At 40.7% G+C, this 23,089-nt stretch overlaps 2 protein-coding genes across 2 annotated transcripts; one reads left to right on the forward strand and one right to left on the reverse strand.

Annotated features, from left to right (window-relative positions):
* Positions 1-2,419: 2,419 nt before the first annotated feature.
* On the forward strand, positions 2,420-11,561 carry cfi (complement factor I; the record flags this gene model as incomplete). Its single annotated transcript, XM_084574948.1, has 16 exons — positions 2,420-3,035; positions 3,558-3,718; positions 5,403-5,556; positions 5,684-5,750; positions 5,854-6,004; positions 6,110-6,300; positions 6,521-6,628; positions 6,715-6,840; positions 7,983-8,003; positions 8,132-8,268; positions 9,796-9,899; positions 10,205-10,309; positions 10,390-10,565; positions 10,744-10,845; positions 10,920-11,068; positions 11,493-11,561. Exons 1-16 carry the CDS (start codon positions 2,976-2,978, stop codon positions 11,559-11,561), a joined length of 1,881 nt encoding a protein of 626 aa, XP_084431074.1. The 5' UTR covers positions 2,420-2,975.
* A 389-nt stretch (positions 11,562-11,950) lies between these two features.
* Positions 11,951-17,100, reverse strand: LOC311497497 (calcium uniporter protein, mitochondrial-like). The gene is made up of 9 exons (XM_084557818.1): positions 16,505-17,100; positions 16,186-16,246; positions 15,123-15,290; positions 14,929-15,033; positions 14,698-14,855; positions 14,494-14,600; positions 12,894-12,990; positions 12,200-12,316; positions 11,951-12,119 (listed from the first exon to the last, which is right to left on the reverse strand). The coding sequence occupies exons 1-9, from the start codon at positions 16,571-16,573 to the stop codon at positions 12,042-12,044; spliced, it is 960 nt and encodes a 319-aa protein (XP_084413944.1). The 5' UTR covers positions 16,574-17,100; the 3' UTR covers positions 11,951-12,041.
* Between the last annotated feature and the right edge of the window lie 5,989 nt (positions 17,101-23,089).

Raw genomic sequence — 23,089 nt, forward strand, 5'->3', positions numbered from 1 at the left:
AACTTAACGCTGACCCTTCCATTCACGATCTTTGCGAACCAAGTTGGGCTCAAATGTGAAAGTTCGTGTTTTCACATTTTCCACTTTGCACGCTGAAAAAGCAAAGAAAAGAAAAACTCAAAGCATTTTGGTTTCACACAGTCAAAAAAGGAAAATGACCTCCTGGTAAATGCTCGTTATCTCCACCAGCCAAGTTGTACAGTGAGCACAACGTTTGAGCATAGGTTAGCTAAAACTGAATTAGCTAATATCTCTATTAATGTTTCATCTGCTAAAATCATTTTGTACTTCTGGTTTTCTAACACAAACCAACTTCTTTTAGCTAACTTGAATAAGTGTGACTTAACTTGGCTAGATGCTAATGTGTCAGTAAAGGTATTAAACTACATCGAGATGTCAAAATGTTAGCTAGCCTTCAGCCCAACCGTTACGATAAACGTTTTAAACTGAAGGGCGCAAAAAAAACCCCACGTCCAATCAGTTTTTGACTTTAAATAAATGGCGTTAGTAGCTAACAGTAAAATTGAAATGTTACGCTAATGCTGTTACGCTAATGCTGTTACGCTAATGCTGTTACGCTAATGCTAATGCTAATGCTAATCTGGACAAAGCTAAACTCACATTTGTTTTAGTCACAAAGAATGTCTTTAGTCATCAAACAAATGTTAGAACCCAACTTAAGTGGAACTGTGAATGAAATGTGCTAATTGTTTAATTCATTAGAGTTTTACCATCATCATAGCCGACCATTAGCCACCAGTTTACTAAACTAAACTTTAAACTTAACTTGTTTTTAGCTAAACGCATTAAAACATCATGTATTTTCATTTGTGCTCATTTAACATTTGACTGGAGGCAGCGTCTCAACCTGATCTGGGGAAACTCTGTGTAGGGTAACAGATAGCTGTAGTATCTGATAGCATATTTGTATTGTCCAACATTTTTGTGTGATATATACGTGTGTGTGTGTGCGCAATACATTTCAAAAGCCATAATTCTTTTTGCTAGTTGCCTTTATACACTCAAGGACATAGACAGCCTCTCACTTTCTTCCTATGATTATGTATTTATGCCAAATATACAGTTGATGTGTTTATTTAACTTGTTGGATTATTCTGTTGTGTATACTGAGATTATACATGTCACCACAGTAATAATATATATATATACATATATAATATATGTATATATGTGTGTGTGTGTGTGTGTGTGTGACTCTTGCCTTATGGAAGAAATCAATTTAACTTCCGTTCTGTCAAACAAGGTAATGTGTCCCGTGATATAAAATAATCCAATAATCCTAATTGACCTCCAGCTAGCTTGTGCGACGCTGAAGCTATACACTCATATAACAATAATGGCGCTTGCTTCAGGGAGACGTACGACTCATGAGTCGATCTGGAATGGGGACGTCCCGTTTGATTCATTTTGGCGACAGTGTGAATAAAAGTCTGTTAAAGTTCAGAGTCTGTGTTTGTTTCATGACAGAAAATTATTTGTGGGTGAGCAGAAATGAGTTTGACGTGTGTGATTATTTTTGGACATCTAAATGTTGTTTAGACGAAACCAGGCCAGCCTCAAGCACATGGGTCCACCCATATGAGCTAGGGACTCGAAGGAGGACTTTGGTTGTTGGTTCCCACTAACCAAATCCCTAAAACAAATTATTGGATTGATGTTACAGTAGATGTTCTTGAACTACAGGATATTGTGATCCGTTAATGATCAAATACAATGAGACAGCTTTAAGGTACTGGTCCTGGACCAGTAGCCACAAAGAAAACTGGGAGGATTTTAAAATGTAAATCTGCAATCTTCTTGTAATTAAAAAAGTTTAGTGGATCGTTTGGGGACGACTTCCAGCGATGCAGTGATGCATTGTTTGGGCCAAGGTGTCTGAAGCAGAAAGGTTTGGGTTCTGTTCAAGGTTTCTTCCCGTTAAAGGGAAGTTTTTCCTTTCGGTTTCAGACTCCGACTTTTGTAAAGTCTATAAACAAAATCTCTAAAAAATTAGGATATAGTGAATGTTTTGGAGAGTCCTTCCGGCTGCAGAGTAATGCCGGCCTCAGTCTGACTCTTAGCACACAGTGATTTTGAAACTTCTCTTTTATTTATTCAGTGTAAAACATTAACTTATTTGTGCTTCCATCCATCTATTTTCTGTTTTTGGGGTCGCAGCTTTCCCGACATTTACGCATTTTGACCCAGATGTTACTAATAACATTGATCATGTCTCAGTTACTTCTCATTTTTCTGACTGTGGCAGATGAAACATGGTTTATATATACGAGGCTGCTGCTGTTTCCTTCAAATTCGAGAACAGTTTCTCCTTTAATACACTTTCAGACTTTTGGGTCAGAATCTTAGAGCTGAGTTCGTCTTTTCTGCTCGACTGTCTGCCCTGTTTTATATTGTATGCTGCATGTAAACAGAAACAGGAAAGAACCTTTAACCTTTTCTGCAGAGACCTCCAGTTTGCAGACGTCTACAACTGGAAATGGATGCGTCCGGCTCATGCAAATGTAAGGTCTCAAAACTATTAGCAACTTATAAACAAGGTAGTTTACAAGTGAACTTCGAGGTTTAAAGCTGAGGTTGTTGTCGGTCTGATCTGGACAAACAAACCGTGACTTTCAGCTGCAGCACCGCCCACATATTTGTGTTGCTACTGCAACCTAAGATTTTCCGCGTGCACCTCCCCCACCTCCACCCAACTCCTCATTGATTGTTGTGTGACATTACAGTACACGATCAATCGACGGTGTACTCGTGTGTCCACACTGATGAGTCAGGCTGATGAATGATTGACGACTACACCAGAGGAGATATCAAGACTCTCAGTCGCTTCACCACCAGAATACGACCTGCCTCTGTATCTGCAGCTTCATTACCAAAGATGTTTTATTTGGCCTAAGACTTTTTTTATTTTTTTTTTTGGTCTAAACTTTTTGTCCAGTTGTGTTCTTTATTTTGTCATGATGAGATATAAACTCTCTTTACTGTTGCTGTTTCTTCTCTTCGTTGGTTCAGAATTGGTGAGTCTGTTTTTCTTTTCTTTCAAACACTGTGTTATTTTAGGAGATTTATATTTTTAGTGTTTGATGTTGAAATCCCTGACCTGGATTCTGATCTGGAAGACTTTTCCTCAAACTTGCGACACCAAAAGTAAACAATACAACATGGCTGACGGGGAGAAAGGTAGTTTGTGTTCATTTTACACCTCATTCATATTGAAAAAGATACTGGACAGTTTCTTTGGTCTTTCTTTCTCACAGAAAGACACTTTTCATTCATTTTATAAACGTCTGGAGCCGTCAGACTAAAATTTCTGTTATTAAAACTTGGACACACCCCTTTTTCCGCTTTAATCTTTCACTGTGTTGCATCTGGACGCTCTCCTTAAAGGTTTTTGACCCTGTAACGACCGACCGCTCCACCTCAGAGATAAAAAGAGATTTTATGGTTGAGAGATGAACTCAACATTTTTAACTGATCTGGTTCTAATTCAGCAGTTTGTTCTGTTTTTATTGGATTTGTTACTGGACTGTCTCCTTCAGTGGAGTCCACCAGAACAAGAGGCGCCATCAGTCATACACCAGAAGTCTCTAACCACAGCTGCCACCACCACGTTGGCAACAAGCCCTGCTCCCACAAGCCCTGCTCCCACAACGCCGGAGATAGACGAGTTTCTGGGTCCACGCGAATGTCTGGACAAAAGGTTTGCGGTTTTATTTTCACTTCCATTGGATCACGTTGCTTGACAGAAACACAATGAGTTTCTGATGGATGACAAGTCATCCAGGTCACGGTAGATCCAAAAAATGTAGCTAAAACAAGTTCAACTGGACTTATAGAGTTTCTTGAAGACGTTTCATCCAGATACGTATATGTAACTGAAGGAACCTGTCTTGATCCTGTTTCCAATGAATGGCACCATAACAACCTGGAAACACAGAATCCTTGTTCATTTCAAACCCAACAACACATTGAGGCAGAAACTTGTTCGCCTCAAAGACAAAACACCCAAAAACAGAGATATGTAGTTTATGCTGTTCAGTGCAGTGTGGAATGAACAGACTTGTTCATTGGGGTAAACAAAACAACCCTTTAGAAAACAATTCAGCTGTCTCCCTACACGTGAAGGACAAAGGACACTCCTTTGAAGATAACAACCTCCACATTTTAGCCAGAGAAGACAGACGGTTTTTGTAGAGGATTTAAAGAAGCTGTTCAAGTGTCCATTTTTTGGATAACTGTCGTTTTAGTTAGTTATTTGATACTATAGAAACAGGATGTGACAAAATGGCGACTACCAGTTGCAATGCCAACCGTAAAGAAGGCCTGTGGGACCGTGAGAGTTGTAATAAAAATATTAAAAAAATAGGTTGGCTCCACCCTCAGACCGTACTGATCAGACTCTGGCTCCAAACTCACAAGCTGGCGCCGCCCGTATCCTCGGGAAAATAGCATCAGTTTGGGCAACGCAAGGAAGTGGAGACGTGAAGTCCATGTTTATATACAGTCTATGGGGTGAACTGAGATATAATCTGCCAGTCTACAACACAGTATTAACTTCTGTCTCACAGTTTCACACCTTGAGTCTGGAGCCTCTGACTGATACTGGGTCATTAGAGGACCATTCATTGGAGAAAGAGGACAGGGCCAAACAGTTTTCTCCAACGACAAGTAAGTATCGAGCCATTAACGGACTCTAGTCATGTGAGTTTCTGATGGACAACACCCAGAGATGTTCCTATTTAAACCCCAACTCCCCCACCAGTCCTTTAGACCTGAAGACTTGGATGAAATGTCTTCTAGAAACTCTACAAGTCCAGTTGTCCTTGTTTCAGCTACTTTTTAAGATAAACCATGACCTGGATGACTGAGAACCTTCACGGACATACCTACGATAACAACCTCTTAATGTCCAGAGACACTAGCCTCACGGTGTGAACAGTGGTAAAGAAATTTGGGGCTATCCAAAAAAAACAAGGACAAATTTTGGGGCTATCCAAAAAAACCAAGGACAACCAAGGACGACTGTGTTGTAAATCGATGGCAGGAAGAGTCTCCCTTTAATAGTCCTTCAAACTGTCAAACCATTTGTCATCTCTGGACAAAATGTGGACATAATGTTGTCTTCAAAGGAGTGTCGTGTAGGTGGACATTGGGTTCTGTTATCAAAGAAAGTTCTCTGAGGCCATTTTCCCATCACATTTTAATTACAGCTTTGATTAGTTGTTCCTCAGCAGCAGTCAGTGATGTAGAGGTGGAACCACTGTGCTCAGTTAATAATATGGCCAATTGATTTGTTGTCTCTGTTGATAAAGGATCTTAAAATGTTCGGTTTTCTCTGTTTGCTCTAAAGATTAGCCAAAGATCTGTTTGTTTGGATTTATCAGCTGGACTCGTGCATCATGTAACCTGGTGTTTTGTCCTCCATGGGAGCGTTGCATTGACGGGCAATGCTCATGTAAGCCACCCTATTTGTGTCCTACTGAAAATGTGACCCAGGTTTGTGGCAAAGAAAGAAGGAACTACCGGTCCTACTGCCAGGTAACTAATAGGAATGTGTCCCAAATCAGAACCTTTTAAATATAAAGACCCGTCTCGTTTTTAAAAATCCTTGTTGCTGGTTGTAGACAACTTCATCATTACAGCATAGTGTTGATCTATTTTCCAGGCGATGGCCCTCTCATGTCGGAAAAGAGAACCCATCATGTCCCACTTTGGGGAAGATTGTGGAGAAGGTTTGATTTCACAAATCCATCCATGGCCGTGTGATTTTATTTATTTATTTATTTTGTATTCTTTCTTATGATTAACGTTTCCCTTATTTTTCTTTCACTGTAGAGAAATTTAAAAGTTCAGTAGTAAGAAAGACAGGAGTCGCCAAGCTCTTTATTCCCAGTAGCACGGGAGGTGGGGAGGACTTACTGGTGTGTCAAAAGCTGTGGGACATGGCGGCCGCCAATGTGTTCTGCAAGGAGACAGGGCATCCACTGTGAGAGCACATATATTTACATGATGCACATTTACAACATACTCAGTGTGTAAAGAACATCAGAATTAAACAACAAACTACAGTTAAAGACACTCTTCTTTACAGAGGTGCAGCGTCGGCTGATTCCGTGTCGTACAGCTCCCTGAGAGTCACGAATTTACCACGCGAATGTGTAAGCGTCCGCTGTCAAGGTTACGAGATGTCTCTCGCTGAATGTGTGATCTACAACAAGGAGGAAATTGGAAACGGGGAGGTTGCAGCTGCAACCTGTTACAATCCATCACAAGCAGCAGAAGGTAAATGTGCTCATGTGACACTTTTGTCTGCCATCTAGTCGTAGCAAACAGTCAATATACTAGTTCATGTAAAAACATGATAGCCGGCATTTCATTGGATTCATTCTCCTTCTCTCCGGTACCACAGGACATTTGGTGAAGTGTTTGTTAACTGACTGCTGTCCAAACAAATATCATTAAAATACCATTTAAAGTTTCTTCTTTTTATCTGTCTTCAAAGGAAATGACTGCGACTTCGTCTGTGCGAACTCAAAGTGTATCTCCCTGAACCAGACGTGCAACGGAGTCGACGATTGTGGCGACCGGAGCGATGAGATGTGCTGCAAAAGTAAAGCGAGCGCAACACAAACGGACACATTGACCGCCGCCCCTCGTGTCCCATCTTTTCACTGTGTCAACTATTGTGTCCACCAGAATGCAGGGAAGGCGCTTTCCGCTGCAAGACGGGCATCTGTATTCACGAGGAAGCACTTGGCGACGGACAGCTCGACTGTCTGGATGGCGAAGACGAAATAGAGAAGCACAAGAAGTCCGCACAACGTAAGACACTCAAACATTTTCAAATTACTTTTCACTAAAAAATAAAAAATAAAAATAAAGCAATAGGTTGATTCTTGTTTGGACCAAGCAACAACTTCCAGGGCTCAAGCTCCAAAAACTGCAGTTCCTTTAATGTCCACTAGAGGCAGTATCCAACAGTGAGTAAATACCACAGATAGTATAAATATGGACGGTGGAACAGCCCATTCATCTGAAGTGAAGCTAAAGCAAGTAGAGCTCCCCCTAGTGACTGGCTGCACTATAGGTCATAAGCTCCACCTCCTCCATGTTAGTGGGCGGGACTTGGGCCAAACTAAAACACTAAAATAGACGTCAAATAAAGTTTTTCAAGGATGGTTTCTGTCATTTTAGGTAGTTAATATAATGTTGATGAATGTTCAAGTGTCAGTTGTTTTGTTTTAGTTCGTTATTTGACGCTATAGAAACAGGATGTGACATAATGGTGACCACCAGTTGCCATGCCAACCTCTCCATAAATCCAACATCTCCTTGAAACAGGTGGAGGTAGAGCAGAGCGTAGTATTAATTAAACTAAAATGTGAGTGAGTCTGGAGGAAGTGTGGGCGGGGCTTCAATATCACGGCTCCACGTGGCTCCGCCCTCTGACCATAATGATCAGACTCTGTCTCCAATCTCACAAAATGGCGCCGCCCGTATCACAGGAAAATAGCGTCAGTTTGGTCAATGAGAGGAAGTGGAGACGTTTGTCCATATTTATATACAGTCTATGCTCCATACCCATAGACCTCCATGTTAAAAGCTCAGAAACGTTTGTGTTGGATTTTCTTTTCTTTTCGTAAAAAGATGCAGAATCAAGAATAATCCTCACGATGATTATGAACCGGAAATAACTGTAAAACAGGTGGACTTTGGGAAATAGATGTTTGTGGTTGCTTCATGTGTTTTGTTTTTCACGATCCGATAACTGACATGAATGACGTTTCACTGCCATCTGTTTGTTTGAGTCGTCATACTGATACATTTCTGTTTTCTACAGAACGAACTCAGGTGAACCGCGCAGCTCAAGGTAACCGACATGATCACACCGACATGTGTTGAAGATTTACCTGGAAACTGGTGGTGATGATAATAAGTTTTTTTTGTTTTAATCTTTATTTCAGAGTTCATCTCTCCCAAAACTGGTACGTAGCTTTAACAGAAGTGATGCTAACATCATCCAACGGCTTTGGGGTGAACTAGAAGCTGCCTCCAGGTTCTTCATAAGATCACAGGATCATCTCCAATCAACATCTCTCTCATGTCTGTGCAGAGATAACGGCCGGCAGGAAGCACCTGGAGTCTCAGCTGTACTGTGGGATTCCCAACGCGACCACGGTGGACGATACGGAGGAGGAGCTGCGAGGAAGGAGAGTCAAGAGGGTGGTGGGAGGAGTCGCGGCAAATCCAGTGAGTTAGGTCCTGTTCACAGTTGATCTGGTCTCTAGAGTCCAGGTTAAACAGCTCCAGGTGTGAACAATGATCTGATCTCTAGAGTCCAGGTTAAACAGCTCCAGGTGTGAACACTGATCTGGTCTCTAGTGTCCAGGTTAAACAGGTCCAGGTGTGAACAATGATCTGATCTCTAGAGTCCAGGTTAAACAGGTCCAGGTGTGAACACTGATCTGGTCTCTAGTGTCCAGGTTAAACAGGTCCAGGTGTGAACACTGATCTGGTCTCTAGTGTCCAGGTTAAACAGGTCCAGGTGTGAACACTGATCTGGTCTCTAGAGTCCAGGTTAAACAGCTCCAGGTGTGAACAATGATCTGATCTCTAGAGTCCAGGTTAAACAGGTCCAGGTGTGAACACTGATCTGGTCTCTAGTGTCCAGGTTAAACAGGTCCAGGTGTGAACACTGATCTGGTCTCTAGAGTCCAGGTTAAACAGGTCCAGGTGTGAACACTGATCTGGTCTCTAGTGTCCAGGTTAAACAGGTCCAGGTGTGAACACTGATCTGGTCTCTAGAGTCCAGGTTAAACAGCTCCAGGTGTGAACAATGATCTGATCTCTAGAGTCCAGGTTAAACAGGTCCAGGTGTGAACACTGATCTGGTCTCTAGTGTCCAGGTTAAACAGGTCCAGGTGTGAACACTGATCTGGTCTCTAGAGTCCAGGTTAAACAGGTCCAGGTGTGAACACTGATCTGGTGTCAGTCCACATGTGGAGGTGGTCTGGGAAGGTGGTCTGGGACGCATGTGACCTCCTTCCTTTGGTAGTGTGAACACACAATGAGTCCTGGGTCACATTAAAGACCACCTACTCAACAGGGCTGAAGTGATTATTTCCTCAATAACTTCTGGAGTCTTGCTCTTCCTTTATCATCAGATGTTTGTTTCTCAACCTTGACATTACATCCCTCTGTCCTTCCTTCTGTCCTTGTCTTTCTTCCTTCCTTCTTTCCTTCTTTCCTTCTTTCCTTTCCTTCCTTCCTTCCTTAAATAAATCAGATCTTAACATGTGAGAGTCTTTCCATCTTGTTCCAACATCTGGATCATGTCTCCAAGTCAACAAGCAGCTGTTGATGGTTCTGATCCAGCGGTAGGTAGAGATCCATTAGAGACAGCAGCTGCTACAATATTCTACTGACCACATGATGGCGCTGCTGATTTACAGACACACAAACTGAGATCAGATCTCAAGTGCTGGCTGGGGACGCATGTGAAGACACATTTAGATTAAGACCAGGTGGAGACACAGGGACTTAGAGATGGACTGATGTAGTTAGAAATTGATGAGAGGTCTGAATGAAGCTGCTCCATTTATTTGTTATCATCATTTCTAAACGTGTTGCCGTGGTTACCAGGCTGATTTCATCGTTGGCCACTGGTGGGATCAAGTGGAATATGTTTGTTACACCAAAGAGACTCTTTTACGCTGGATGAAATAAAACCGTTTGTTGCTATTTCTTCTTCTTCTTCTTCTTCTTCTTCTTCTTCAGACTCAGATCCAGTGGCAGGTTGCTCTGGAGGAAAACAGGCGCATTGACTGTGGAGGAGCGTACATCGGAGGCTGCTGGGTGGTCACCGCTGCTCACTGCGTCAGGTAGGAGTGACTCACCTGTACAGATAAAATGTGATGTAGTTCCTCTAACGTCCACTAGAGTTTCCAGCAGTGAGTCAACCCTCCATTGACTCCCATGTAAAAAACTAAGCAGCAGAAATGAACAGCCTGGAAAAACACGTATTATAGCAAATTATCCAAACCTCCACAGTACAATACAACCATCAAAGTTCTACAGTGTAGTTTACAGCAAAAAATAAATGGTACATACTGTTTTAGCTTTAGCTGAACCTTCCGTGTCCGTGTAGATCTGACGGCATCGTTGACTGATTTCATTTCTCTGACAGGACCAAACCATCTGCATTCAGAGTCAAGTTTTCCATCTGGAAGAAGAATCGAGCTCAGGACACGACGGACATCGTTCCTGTCGAGGAGATCATCATCCACCCGGAGTACGGTCCCACCTGACCTTTGACCCGAGCTGTTTCACGGAAACCTTTAACTTTAACGGTACACTCTCGACGTCCCGCAGCTACCTCGCCGCCACGTACGAGAACGACATCGCGCTGGTGAAACTGGAGAAGCTGCCGTTCAAGGAAGAATGTCTGGAGGATAACCCGGCCATCAGCGCAGTCTGCGTCCCCTGGTCCACTCAGCTGTTCCAGCCTGGACACACCTGCAGCATCTCCGGGTGGGGACGAACAGAGGGTATGCACACCAACAAGGTCCTAATATCTGGAAAACCTCAAGACATCAACTGAGTAGTGGTTGAGACTCACATTTTAAAGTTGGTCTAACAAGAAGTTGATCAAAAAGTTACAGTAGTACAGTAGAAAACTACATTATTCTGATGAAAAGGTGACATGAATTTATAATTTTTCCACAGCTGGCAAAGCAGCTCAGGTGTTGCTCTGGGCCAACGTGTCCCTCATCGACAATTGCGAAAGATTCTACGGACATCGCTTCAAGCCGGGCATGATGTGTGCAGGTGGGTGATCCGAACGCACTCCGACACGCTGCGGCGTGGACGTAGATCAGGTGTGAATGCGTCCGTGTGTTCAGGTGACCTGGAAGGCAACGTGGACTCGTGTCAAGGTGACAGCGGCGGTCCTCTGGTCTGTGAGGACGAGCTGGGGGTCTCTTACCTGTGGGGCGTCGTCAGCTGGGGCGAGAGGTGTGGACAGCCGGGCTTCCCTGGAGTTTACACACAGGTAGGAAGCACACCTGAGAATATTAATATATAATAGAAATGATACGTACTGTTCACACCATAGACTGTATATAAATATGGACAATATGTCTCCACTTCCTCTCATTGGCCAAACTGACGCTATTTTCCCGGGGAAAACTGTGACTAAAATGAAACTTATCCAAAGAATTGACACTTGAACATTCATGAACATTATATTAACTACCGAAAATGACAGAAACCACCCTTGAAATAAAACATTAGACGTGCAATGTCAAAAAGATGAGAAAGTAAACTCAAATATGAAGTAATTCAGCTACTAGCTCTAAGTTGGTTTACATGTATTTATGAACTGATCCACAGTTTTTCTGGTTGTATGGTGAGAATTCGACTATACGCCGACGACACCCTGTTATAACATCAGCTCCTCGTTTCCTTGTCTCCAGGTCGCTCATTACTTCGAGTGGATTCGACTTCACACTGGTTGGCCTGCGATCACCAAGTTCAACTCCTGATGAGATAAAAACACAACAAACATCTGTCGAATCATTTCGGTTTGTCACGATGGACACTTTCATTAAAACTCAAATTCCTCGTTCGTACCGGTGTGAGAATATTTCTTTGTTTCCAGTGAAGTACCAAAATATTTGTTTCATGTCTGTGTGGATAGAAATATTCTCATATTATATAAAGCCGTCAATATATATATATATATCTTATTTGTTTAAATATATAAATCATCTTTTCTGCTACTTCACACTTTAATGTTGCTACAGTTTCTTTTACAGCAATTTTAAACATTTTTGAAGTTTATAAAATAATAAAAATTTCCTTTTTTTTTTACTTGTTGCAACCTAAAACTAAATATTTATGAATAAATAGAATAAGAAAAATTACAAGAGACCCAGGTTAAGAACAAATTTATTTAAATTTAACAGAAACATCACTCAGTGGCAATAAAAAACCAAAAACCATGATATTTAATGTGGTAATTGTCAGACGTCTCTCTGAATCTGATCGACCGGTAGCTGAAGCTGAATGACGCCTCTCAGCCTCCTGAGATCGGCCTCCACCTGAAAACGACAAACACAACCTTAAAATATCTGTTCCTCAGCCAGACGCTGTCCCGGGGCAGAGCCGTTCGCATCGTTACCTTCACCAGCTCTTCTCTGAGCTCGTTGTATTTTTCAACGTCAAACTTCTGCTTTGAGGCTTTCTTGTGGAAGAAGTGGAGGAACTGACGATCCCTCACATCCGGGCAGATAAAGTCCTGAAAACACACAAACCCACGGACGACGAGGTGAAATAAAAAAGATGAGACGTGAGATGAAATGAGATAAAATCAAGTTGAGATGTAGTTAGGAAAATTTTTTTATTAAGATAGGATGAGATGAAATGATGTAATAAGATAAATTAAGAAAAGACCAAGCGAAGAACAGACAATGTTGACATGAGATGAGACGAGATAAAATAGATGTGACATGAGTTGAAATGAGATATGAAATAAAGTTAAGATAAAGTTAGGATAAAATAAAGTTTATTAAGATAGGATGGGATGAAATGAAATAAGATGAGATAAAATAAAGTTGAGATGAGATGAGTTAAAGCTGACGAAACAAAGTTTATTAAGATGAAATGAAATAAAATTAAATGAGATGAGGTAAACCGAGATTGGATAAAACAGGATTAAGACGAGATGAAGTTGAGATAAAACAAAGTTTATCAAGATGAATAAAAATGAGATAAGATTCGATTAGACGTAGTAGCATAAAGTTAAAATAAGACGATAAGACAAAGTTAAGACGAGACAACGTTGAGATGAGATGAGACACGTCCAGGGGGTTTACCTGTTTTGTGAGGATGTAGTAGCCAAAGAACATCATGCTGGTGGTGTAGGAGATGAAAAGGGTGACGGGCTCCATGATGTCCCAGGCAAACACATTCCTGTTATAACACACACACACCTGTTATAACACACACACACACCTGTAATAACATACCAGCACCTGTTATAACACACACACACCTGTAATAACATACACACATCTGTAATAACATACACACGCATGTTTTAACACACAAACACCTGTAATAACACACACACCTGTTATAACACACACACACCTGTAATACCATACACACACCTGTAATAACACGCACACACACCTGTAATAACATACACACACACCTGTCATAACACACACACACCTGTTATAACATACACACACCTGTAATAACACACACACACACCTGTAATAACATACACACACCTGTTATAACATACACCTGTAATAACATACCAACACCTGTTATAACACACACACACCTGTAATAACATACACACACTTGTAATAACATACACACACCTGTTATAACATACACACACCTGTTATAACACACACACACCTGTAATAACATACACACACGTGTTATAACACACACACACCTGTAATAACATACACACACCTGTTATAACACACACACACCTGTTATAACACACACACACCTGTTATAACATACACACACCTGTAATAACATACACACACCTGTTATAACATACACACACCTGTTATAACATACACACACCTGTAATAACATACACACGCATGTTTTAACACACTAACACCTGTAATAACATACCAACACCTCTAATAACATACACACACCTCTAATAACATACACACACCTGTTGTAACACACACACACCTGTAATAACATACACACACCTGTTATAACACACACACACCTGTAATAACATACACACACCTGTAATAACATACACACACCTGTTGTAACATACACACATCTGTAATAACATACACACACCTGTAATAACATACACACACCTGTTATAACATACACACACCTGTTATAACACACACACACCTGTAATAACACACACACACCTGTAATAACATACACACACCTGTTGTAACATACACACACCTGTAATAACACACACACACCTGTAATAACATACACACACCTGTTGTAACATACACACACCTGTTGTAACACACACCTGTTATAATACACACACACACACCTGTTGTAACACACACACACACACCTGTTGTAACACACACACACCTGTAATAACATACCAACACCTGTAATAACACACACACACCTGTAATAACATACACACACCTGTAATAACACACACACACCTGTAATAACATACACACACCTGTAATAACATACCAACACCTGTAATAACACACACACACCTGTAATAACATACACACACCTGTAATAACATACCAACACCTGTAATAACACACACACACCTGTAATAACATACACACACCTGTAATAACACACACACACCTGTTGTAACACACACACACCTGTAATAACACACACACACCTGTAATAACACACACACACACCTGTAATAACACACACACACCTGTTATAAGAAGTCACTTGAGCTCAGTTTCTCACCAGGTGAGGTATCCCAGGAATCCTCCCTGCAGAGACAGGTAAGCAAGCCCCATCCACCCCAGCATTGAAGCCTTAGTCTCCGCCTCCTGCGCCATCCGGACTCTCACCTGTGCTCATTGGGTTTAAACATACAATAAGAGACATTGGTGGGGTACTGGCTCGTGGAAGGTGAGGTGCATTGTGGGACAGAAGGACGTGGTTTACCACTTCCAGCGGATGCAGCTGCTGCTTCAGCTTCTCCTTCCTGTGCAGCAGCTCGGCGTGTTGGACGTGAAGCTGCTGAGGACGACTCAGAGCCGAGTGAAGCAGGTGGACCAGGTACTTCATGTCATCCAGACCCAGCACGTGTTCGTGGGACGACCCTGACAGAGGACGTTGTGTTAACACGTGAACATTACATGAACTGGTTTCCATGGAGACGTAGGCGGGTCTTACCTTGCCCGAGTGAGCGAACGTTGTAGGTGATGTCGTCGACCATGAGCAGGAAGTCTTTGTTTAAAACTGTTTCCATTAAAGTGCAGGAAGAGATTCTCTGTCCATCTATGAGACAAGACAAAATGAGACCGGATGAGACGTTGTGTGTTGTTGTTGTGTATATTGTGTATATCGTGCAATTTTGTGTGTCTCACCCGTGTTGAGCAGCGCTGTCGTCTTCACCTCCGAGTCTTTGGCTGCGATGTCTCGTAGGAGGTCGCCCACCGTGGTCAACATGGGCGTCAGAGTGAAACGACACTCCTGACCTGCAGGTAGACGCAGAGAGAGGACCGGGCGACCGAAGCTGTAACGAACTGAAGCATCTGAGAGAGAGAGAGAGAGAGAGAGAGACAGAGAGAGAGAGAGGGAGGGAGGGAGGGGTTTACTTCAATAAGATTGTTAGTTCAGAGTAAAACCACCTGAGTCCGATGTAGAGCTCCTAAAAACAATGTCAACAACTGTTAATTGTATTGTATTAATAAACACAATGCAGCCATCTTGTAGTGGAGGTTTGCTTTACAACAATATGTAACATGCCTTGATAACTCATTTTAATGGGGAGCCATACTGAAGAAATCTCAGTATGAATTGCGTGTACGTTGCCTCCTGTAGTGGAATCAGTAGTATTTTATAGCCAAATTCCCTTTCAAGAGGTAAAAACCCAATGTGGAACACTTTGGGTTCTTTGGTTCTCCAGATGCCCAAATGGAGAGTGGGCCTGGTTCTATTTTTACTAGAACCTTTGTGGTATTTCTCTAAACTCTTGGTCCAGTTCTAGTCAAGGGGTTGCTGAATGAGTTCAGAATGATATCATTGCTGTCAGGGTGTTTTCTACTATCTAATCTAGAAGATGTTTTAGTTTATCACAAATTAATCAGACACAATGTTACTGACACTGAAGTCTGACCTATCCATAGAGACCAGGGTCAATAGAGACCAGGGTCCATGGAGAGACCAGGGTCCATAGAGACCAGGGTCCATAGAGACCAGGGTCCATAGTGACCAGGGTCCATAGTGACCAGGGTCAGGAACATGGACCTGATGGTTCTGGACATATCGATGTTTCCTTCTTTAGTGCAGCAGATATGAAGAATTCAGACTCTCCCCCGTTGTAATTCCACACCAGATGTTGAACAGCTGGTTGAATGAAGTCTACAGTAACGGCTCCACCTGCTGTTCATCTTCAACAAGATCCTTGTGATCTATTACAGACTTTACCTTTGGATGGAGGTTGACTGCTGTAACCGGAGACGACATGGGCCGACCAGACCCACGTGGGCTGAGGAGGAGGAAGAAGAAGAAGAAGAAATGATTTAAGTCCTGTCTCAGATTTGTTTTTCTCTCGGCTTTTGTTGCACAATGAAGTCTGAACCTGACGAGGAAATCCTCTTTTCTGTGTCGCTGAAACAAAGAGACTGAATGTTTGCATTGAGACATGGCTCAGGAGTAGAAGAAGAAGTGTTGTAATATCAGTGGTGGCAGATGTTTCAGTGTAGTTATATGAGCAGAATAACAGAGATAAATGTGTTAAACTCACCACGTTGAGTCTTTTGTTTCTAACCCTGCAGAGAAGTCTGGAAACCAACATGACGGCAGAGACACACATCAACTGTCTGAGGCGTGGTCACAGTCGTAAACCTGAAGGCTGGAAAAATGCTGGAGGCAAGTAGAAACAAGTTCCACCGCTGAGCAGCAGGAAGCCGAGGTTAACCCTCACCTGACTGGAGACAGACTCTCAGAGCGTCTCTGGAAACTTTAAAAACCACGTGTTGAAACGACCTCCTGGTGTGAAACATTGGCAGAGTTTATCTGGTTCACGAGGAAGTGGTAAAAACAAACAAACGGGGCGAAGCTGCTGTCTGCTGGGCACGGTGGCACGCTGCCGGCCCAGGCTGCTCGCTGGGTTCACTTGTGTTGTTTGTTCACGCTGGAGAGAAGCTGATCTCTCTGGCATCTGAAGTGCAGCCACACCCACACCGCAGGAGTCAGCTGTGGAGCTGCTGTCTGCTGGCCAGGAGAGACCATAATGTGGACGGGAGACTCAGAGTCACACTCACACTGTCTTATCAGCTGACTTCTGATATGTTCATGATAGATTTTATATTTACTTATGTAATGTAACTCTTTATAGGGAACTCATTGAAATACTTAACCCTAGAGTGTTATTGTAGGACATAAGAAGACTTTTTTACTTTTGTGAAATCTTTCAGAATTTTTCATTTTCATGGAGAGAATCAAGATTAATGTAGTTACCATATATGGTTCGTTGTACTCACTGCCAATATCATGACCAGAATTTCAGATCAACTTGTTGATCCTACTTATGTCCTTTAGAAAGTCTCCAGCAACTTGCTGCACACATTGAAAAAAGACAATAAGACAAAACAGGAATTTAAAGACGTACTGTTGTAGCAGAGACGTACGACTACAGACCAACCAGTCCTTTTCCACTTAGACAGGAAGTGAAGGGGGAGGAGATAAATCAGTCACACCTGAGGTGGATCAACCGTCTCAATCAACCAAAGCAGCAAAGACGGAGAAGTGAGAGTAACAGAAACAGATAACTAAAGGAAATCAAAGTATCAAACTCAAAGTAAAATCAGCTGGTTACACCTAAACTGTACTGGGAGAAAGTTGCCAGGCATAAAGAGTGTTTCCTGTGACGTTGGATCTTCTGGATCAGAGGACTTTACCTTCCCTTCAGCTAAGTTATCTTACAAACTCTCTGAGCTTTCATTCTACTCTGATTCACACATTCACATTAACATTATTGGATTTAGAGAGTTGAAGAGTAAAGGTTTGACCAATTTTCTTTTTCTTGAAATTGGTAAAATGTAGATTTTATTATGCTGACTTCATCTGAACTTAAGGGAACTTCTGTTTGAGTCATGACCTAGTTTTGTTTATACCTTTTGTATCACAGGTACCGAGTTTACCAGGCTAACGTTATTCATTCTGAAATTGACATGTTGACAATATGGGTGGTGGTTAGGGTTGTGGCTTGTTGTGTCAATCACTTCTTGTCCTTCTCACTACACTGGTACTAACCTGCAGCAGCTTCACGATGTTTATCAAGCAAGAGCCACTCAGAGGGCAAAGGTCATTTTAGCTGACACACATCACCCTCTGTATGCTGACCTTAGACTTTTGTCGTCTGGAAAGAGGTGTGCCTTCCCAGATATCTCAGATCATTTGTTCCCTCAGTGGTAGGGTTTCTAAATAAGCTTTAGGCATGTCCTTGACCTGTAGGCTATATATATGGTCGTGATGGTCGACTGCTTTTGCAAATCAAATTGCCAATAACCACGAATGAGCTATATCTGTTTACTTTCCCGTACATGAAATTAGCTTTTGTTTCAGTTACTGCTCTTTGTAAAACTCCCACAGACAAAATGCATTATTAATATTATTAGTTAGTGTTTGAATTAAAAGTGTTTACACGACTGTAAACAGTTTCTCACGTTTGCAGCGTCTTCACTGAGGTCATACAGACACCAGGGGGCGCTGCAGTTGTTGGCCTGATTTCCAGCTTTTTACTTTTTAACACTGCTCTGATTCAAGTTTAAAGAATCATCCAGATTAAATTAGTAATCCTGACCCTAGTACACAGGAGAATAAAAGCAGCAGTGAAGCCGCTGTCTGCTGGTTTGTCCATCATCAGCTGCTTTAGCCTCTGTCCAGATTCATTAATAAGCTGCAGGACTTATGTATGAAGCTGCTGTCTGCTGGTGTTACTTAACATAAAACATCTTTGATTTGTCATTTAGAACATTTTTCTTTAGTTTATAATCAATGTAATTTTATCCTTGTGACCCTGCTGACTGCTGGTCAGTCAAACCAACACTTGTTTCTAATTAATACATGAAAAAAACAGTTTTACTTTAAGCCCTCTGCACATGTTCAACATATTTATATTATTGTGTTCTGAAAGATTACACAAAGTCAGCATACACATCAACATTTCACTTTAATTTATATCTGTTTTTATTGTACATGCATTCATTTGGTTTGTTAACATGCTGCAGGATTTCTGTATGAAACTGCTGTCTGCTGGTCTGTCTTGTCCAAAATGGAGACCAGACATTGTGGTGTTATTGAGTTCAAATAAAACCTTTTTTATTTGTAACTTAAAACATTGTTTATATTATTTATTATCATGTTTTACTCAATAATTTTAATTTGGGGTGACACTGCTCACTGCTGGTCAAGTTTTAGAAAGGTCTGGTTTGAAAAAACAAACGAATGTCTATAACGTTGAGTGTATCATATTTGATAAACCCCCGCACAAATAACCCGTTGTAAACAATTTGATTTTAGTCATTTGCCCCCTGGTGGACTGGAAGGGACTTTTCTGATCTTTGCTAATTTTGAAAATGTCATGTTTAAAATATCATTTCTGTTGTAAATGACATTTCAGTATGAATATTTACATTATTGAAGTAACCTATAATTACATAATAGGTCTGACATAATGTTATAAAGCAGCAATATATGATCATTTACTTTGGCCATTATATTTTCTTACATTTGTTTAAATTGCAATAAATTTTTAAACGGATTATTTAAGAGCTAAAATTGTCACTTTAAAATGTGCATCAATTTATTACATATTAGTGAAATTATAGATATTTATGTGTGGTTTTGGTTTTTGCTCACTACATTACCATAAACAACTGATAAATCAAATGATACAAAAAAGTTATTTCTAACTATTCTTTCATATGTGAATCTTCAAAGTTTTAATATAGATTTATTATTCATATATGTGTATATATATATATATATATATATATATATATTTTTAGTCCTGATTCATTCACCACCTACAGGATTAATGTGTGAAGCTGCTCACTGCTGGTCCATCCACCGAGTAGAAAACAGAGGCCAGACACTCAAAGTTCTTTTATTTAAAATAATACATCTCTAACTTTTTGCTTTTGACATATGTATATTGTTTATTATGGTGTTGTGTGTCATTAACTCTAACGGTGCCAATGTACACACTAATAATTTGGCTTTTTACTAATTATTATTTCACTCCACGCCTTCTAAACTTTTTGTCCTGATTTGTTCAACAAGCTGCAGGATTCAGGAGTGAGGCTGCTGTCTGCTGGTCTGCTGAGTCCAGAGTTTAGACTGGAGACCAAAAATAATCCATTTCATTTGTAATGAAGCGAAAAACACAAAGTGAAATGTGCAAATCCACAAAAACAAACTTAAACTGTGAAGAAAGTGAATTCTAACTATAGACCAGTGGGTGCTAATCAAACACTCAGCGATAAATACAGATAATGATTATAATAAAAACTAATTTGTTTGTTTACAACTTTTCTGTAACACTCAGCTCAGCTCAGATCGATTTATCTGACCTGAACTTTAAAACTCATCAGTCCAGCAGACAGCACCTTCAAAGCTGAACTTTGCCCCAGAGCTTTCAGCTGGAAGAAGACTGATAAGACTCTGATAGGAGTCACTGAATGGAAACACAACCTGTAGCAGGATATTCTTTCAACACTCCTTCAACTTCCTCATACTACTTGTCTGTGACAACATACCGGAGTCAAAAAGCAATTTGTTTTGAAGAAAAAACTTTTCATTTGAGGTTTAATAGACGTCAGAAAACACTTTCAGGAACTTAAAGGAACTGAGTCATACTTCCAGGTGTCACATTCAAAGAAAAACGTAAATGATTAAGCAGCTCAATGACAATCAAAGTAAAAAATCTAACTTCTCTGAACCCTTTACAGCAGCAAACTGGTCCCATTCATTGCTTTAATGTTTTCATGTCTGATGCATTTAATCAGCCGAATCTACAGCCCAACAGACAGCAGCTTCATGTCTGAACCCTGCAGCTGGGATCACACGGAAATAAATTCAGTGACGTTCTGAACTAAACCAACACATTAAACCATTATTTTATCTCGTAGCGATGTGATGGTAGTTGACGTTGAGCTGATGTAGAGGAACAATGAAACGAGAGATTGCTGATGAAACACAAAACAGCCATGAAGAGAATGAAAGGGACCAGAAAGAGATGTAAAACACCAAAATACAGATGAAATGGTTCAAAGGAATGACCATAAGAGATGCAAAAAGTGAACAAAAATGTCCAAAACAAGACAGAAAGTGAGCTGAATACCAAACAAGCGTAAAGAGAAGAAAACCCATAAAATGACGACGGAAAACAAACAGCAATGACCAAAAATCTAATTTAAGAGAGAGGAAAAACAACAAAAAGGAACCTGTGATGGTCAAACTGAAATGCAAAATAAGCATAAAGAGCAAATTAACAACAAAATATTGATGAAAAGCAACAAACGATTGTCAGAAAGTGAAGCAGACAAACGCAAAGAGAAGAAAAACAATCAAATGAAGACAAAATCCAACAGAAAAGAGCAAAGTCAAAATCTGCTTTATTGTCAGTTATAAGTGCAAAACATACAGAGGATTGAAACGGCGTCACTCGGGTGCAACATGTTAAACACTAAAAACATAAACAGCTGGAAGTGAGTCCATCTGAGCTGAATAAGATATAAAAGAATCAATAAATATGTGTTATAAGGCGTCTGGTTTCCACTCGTCACCTGCTGCAGAAAAGATGGTTCAGCTGCAGCCTGAAGAAAGAAGAAGACGAGACAGACACGGAAAACGACACAATAGCAACAGGAAGTGAGGACGGTTTGACGACTTCCTCTTTACTGTAGAACACGAGACATCCTGAAGTTCCACAAAACACAGAATGTTCCAAATTAGTATTTATAAACGAAGTGAATATAGAAACTAGATGAACAAAAAAGACACAAAACGACCAGAATGAGACATAAAACCATGAAGAGGTAAAGAAACATGGAAACATCAGTTAGAGAACAAAAAAAGAAAAAAAACTGACACTAAATAATCCAAAAAAATAGACAAAAATGGCCTTAAAGTGAGTTAAAACTTCCACTCGTGTCATAATCCAAAAAAATCAACAAAATTGCAGAACAGACAAAAATGGCCTTAAAGTGAGTTAAAACTTCCACTCATGTCAAAAACAAGATGAAAAACAACCAAATATAGACTGGAAGGTTTAGATAAATATGATAAACAACCAATTAGACTTTAAATATGGGAGAAAGAGACCCAGTAAGACCACAACAAGACTGAGAAATGACTAAATAAGACTGAAAGACACAAGAACGAGAGAAACGAGAGACACAAACGAGATAAAAACCAGATGAAAAACAGAAACTTGATGAACAAAAAGAGACACAAAATGACCAGAATGAGACGTAAAACAACCACGAAGACATAAAAAACATCTGTAAATGACCAAAAAGATGAAAACCTGATGCTAGATAATCAAAAAAAATTAACAAAATTACAAAAAAGACACAAAAAATGGCCAAAAAGTGAGTTGAAACCTCCACACATGTCCAAAACAAGACAAAAAACACCCAAATATAGATTAGAAAGGTCAGAAAATGACCAAAAGAGATGAAAACCTGACACTGAATCAAATTTTTTTTTAAAAGAAAATACCAAAAAGTGAGTTGAAAGACATTAGAAGAGAAATGAAAACCTCCACACAGGTTATGAAACTGAGGCGAAAAACATCAAAAAATTCTCAAAAAGTGAATAAAACCACAAAGAGACAGAACATTGAAACCACCGAGTAGAGTCGGTCCGAAGCTCCAACTCTCCAGCAGACAGCAGCTTCACTATGAGATCCCATCTCTGGTGTTTGAGTCGTTCAGCGTCAAACAGAAATAATAAAGACGGAGTAAAAACTAATAAAGTAAAGTAAATACTAAGACAAGATGTTGATGTTGTTTTATCTCTAATTTGAACAACGCGAGCCTCGGCCTGGTGGGTTGGTGGTCTGTCTAACCCAGCAGACAGCAGTCTCACACCTCCTCCTCCCTGCAGCTCCTGAACTTATTTCTAAACCGGTTCACCGGAGTCGTTCACAAATAAAACCAGTTCACGAAACAACGACGAGAAAATCTAAAAACGGCGTCCGTACTACGAAGACGAGACATTCGTTATTTTTAGGCGCTAGCGGCGTGAAGCGAGTCCGACCTCAGACCGAACAGGGTTTGAGGTTGAACGCTGCAGCCCAGCAGGCAGCAGCTTCATACAT

Source organism: Chelon labrosus, assembly GCF_963514085.1.
Source record: "Chelon labrosus genome assembly, chromosome: 1".
In the NCBI taxonomy this organism is placed as follows: domain Eukaryota; kingdom Metazoa; phylum Chordata; class Actinopteri; order Mugiliformes; family Mugilidae; genus Chelon; species Chelon labrosus.

Bases quoted from the DNA above. Each gene is read 5' to 3' on its own strand.
- LOC311497497 (XM_084557818.1), bottom strand. From the start codon at position 16,573: ATGTGTGTCTCTGCCGTCATGTTGGTTTCCAGACTTCTCTGCAGGGTT. The intron at 15,034-15,122 runs GTGAGACACACA...CTTGTCTCATAG, and splicing joins GACAGCGCTGCTCAACACGG to ATGGACAGAGAATCTCTTCC. The intron at 14,601-14,697 runs GTAAACCACGTC...CAATGAGCACAG, and splicing joins AGCTGCATCCGCTGGAAGTG to GTGAGAGTCCGGATGGCGCA.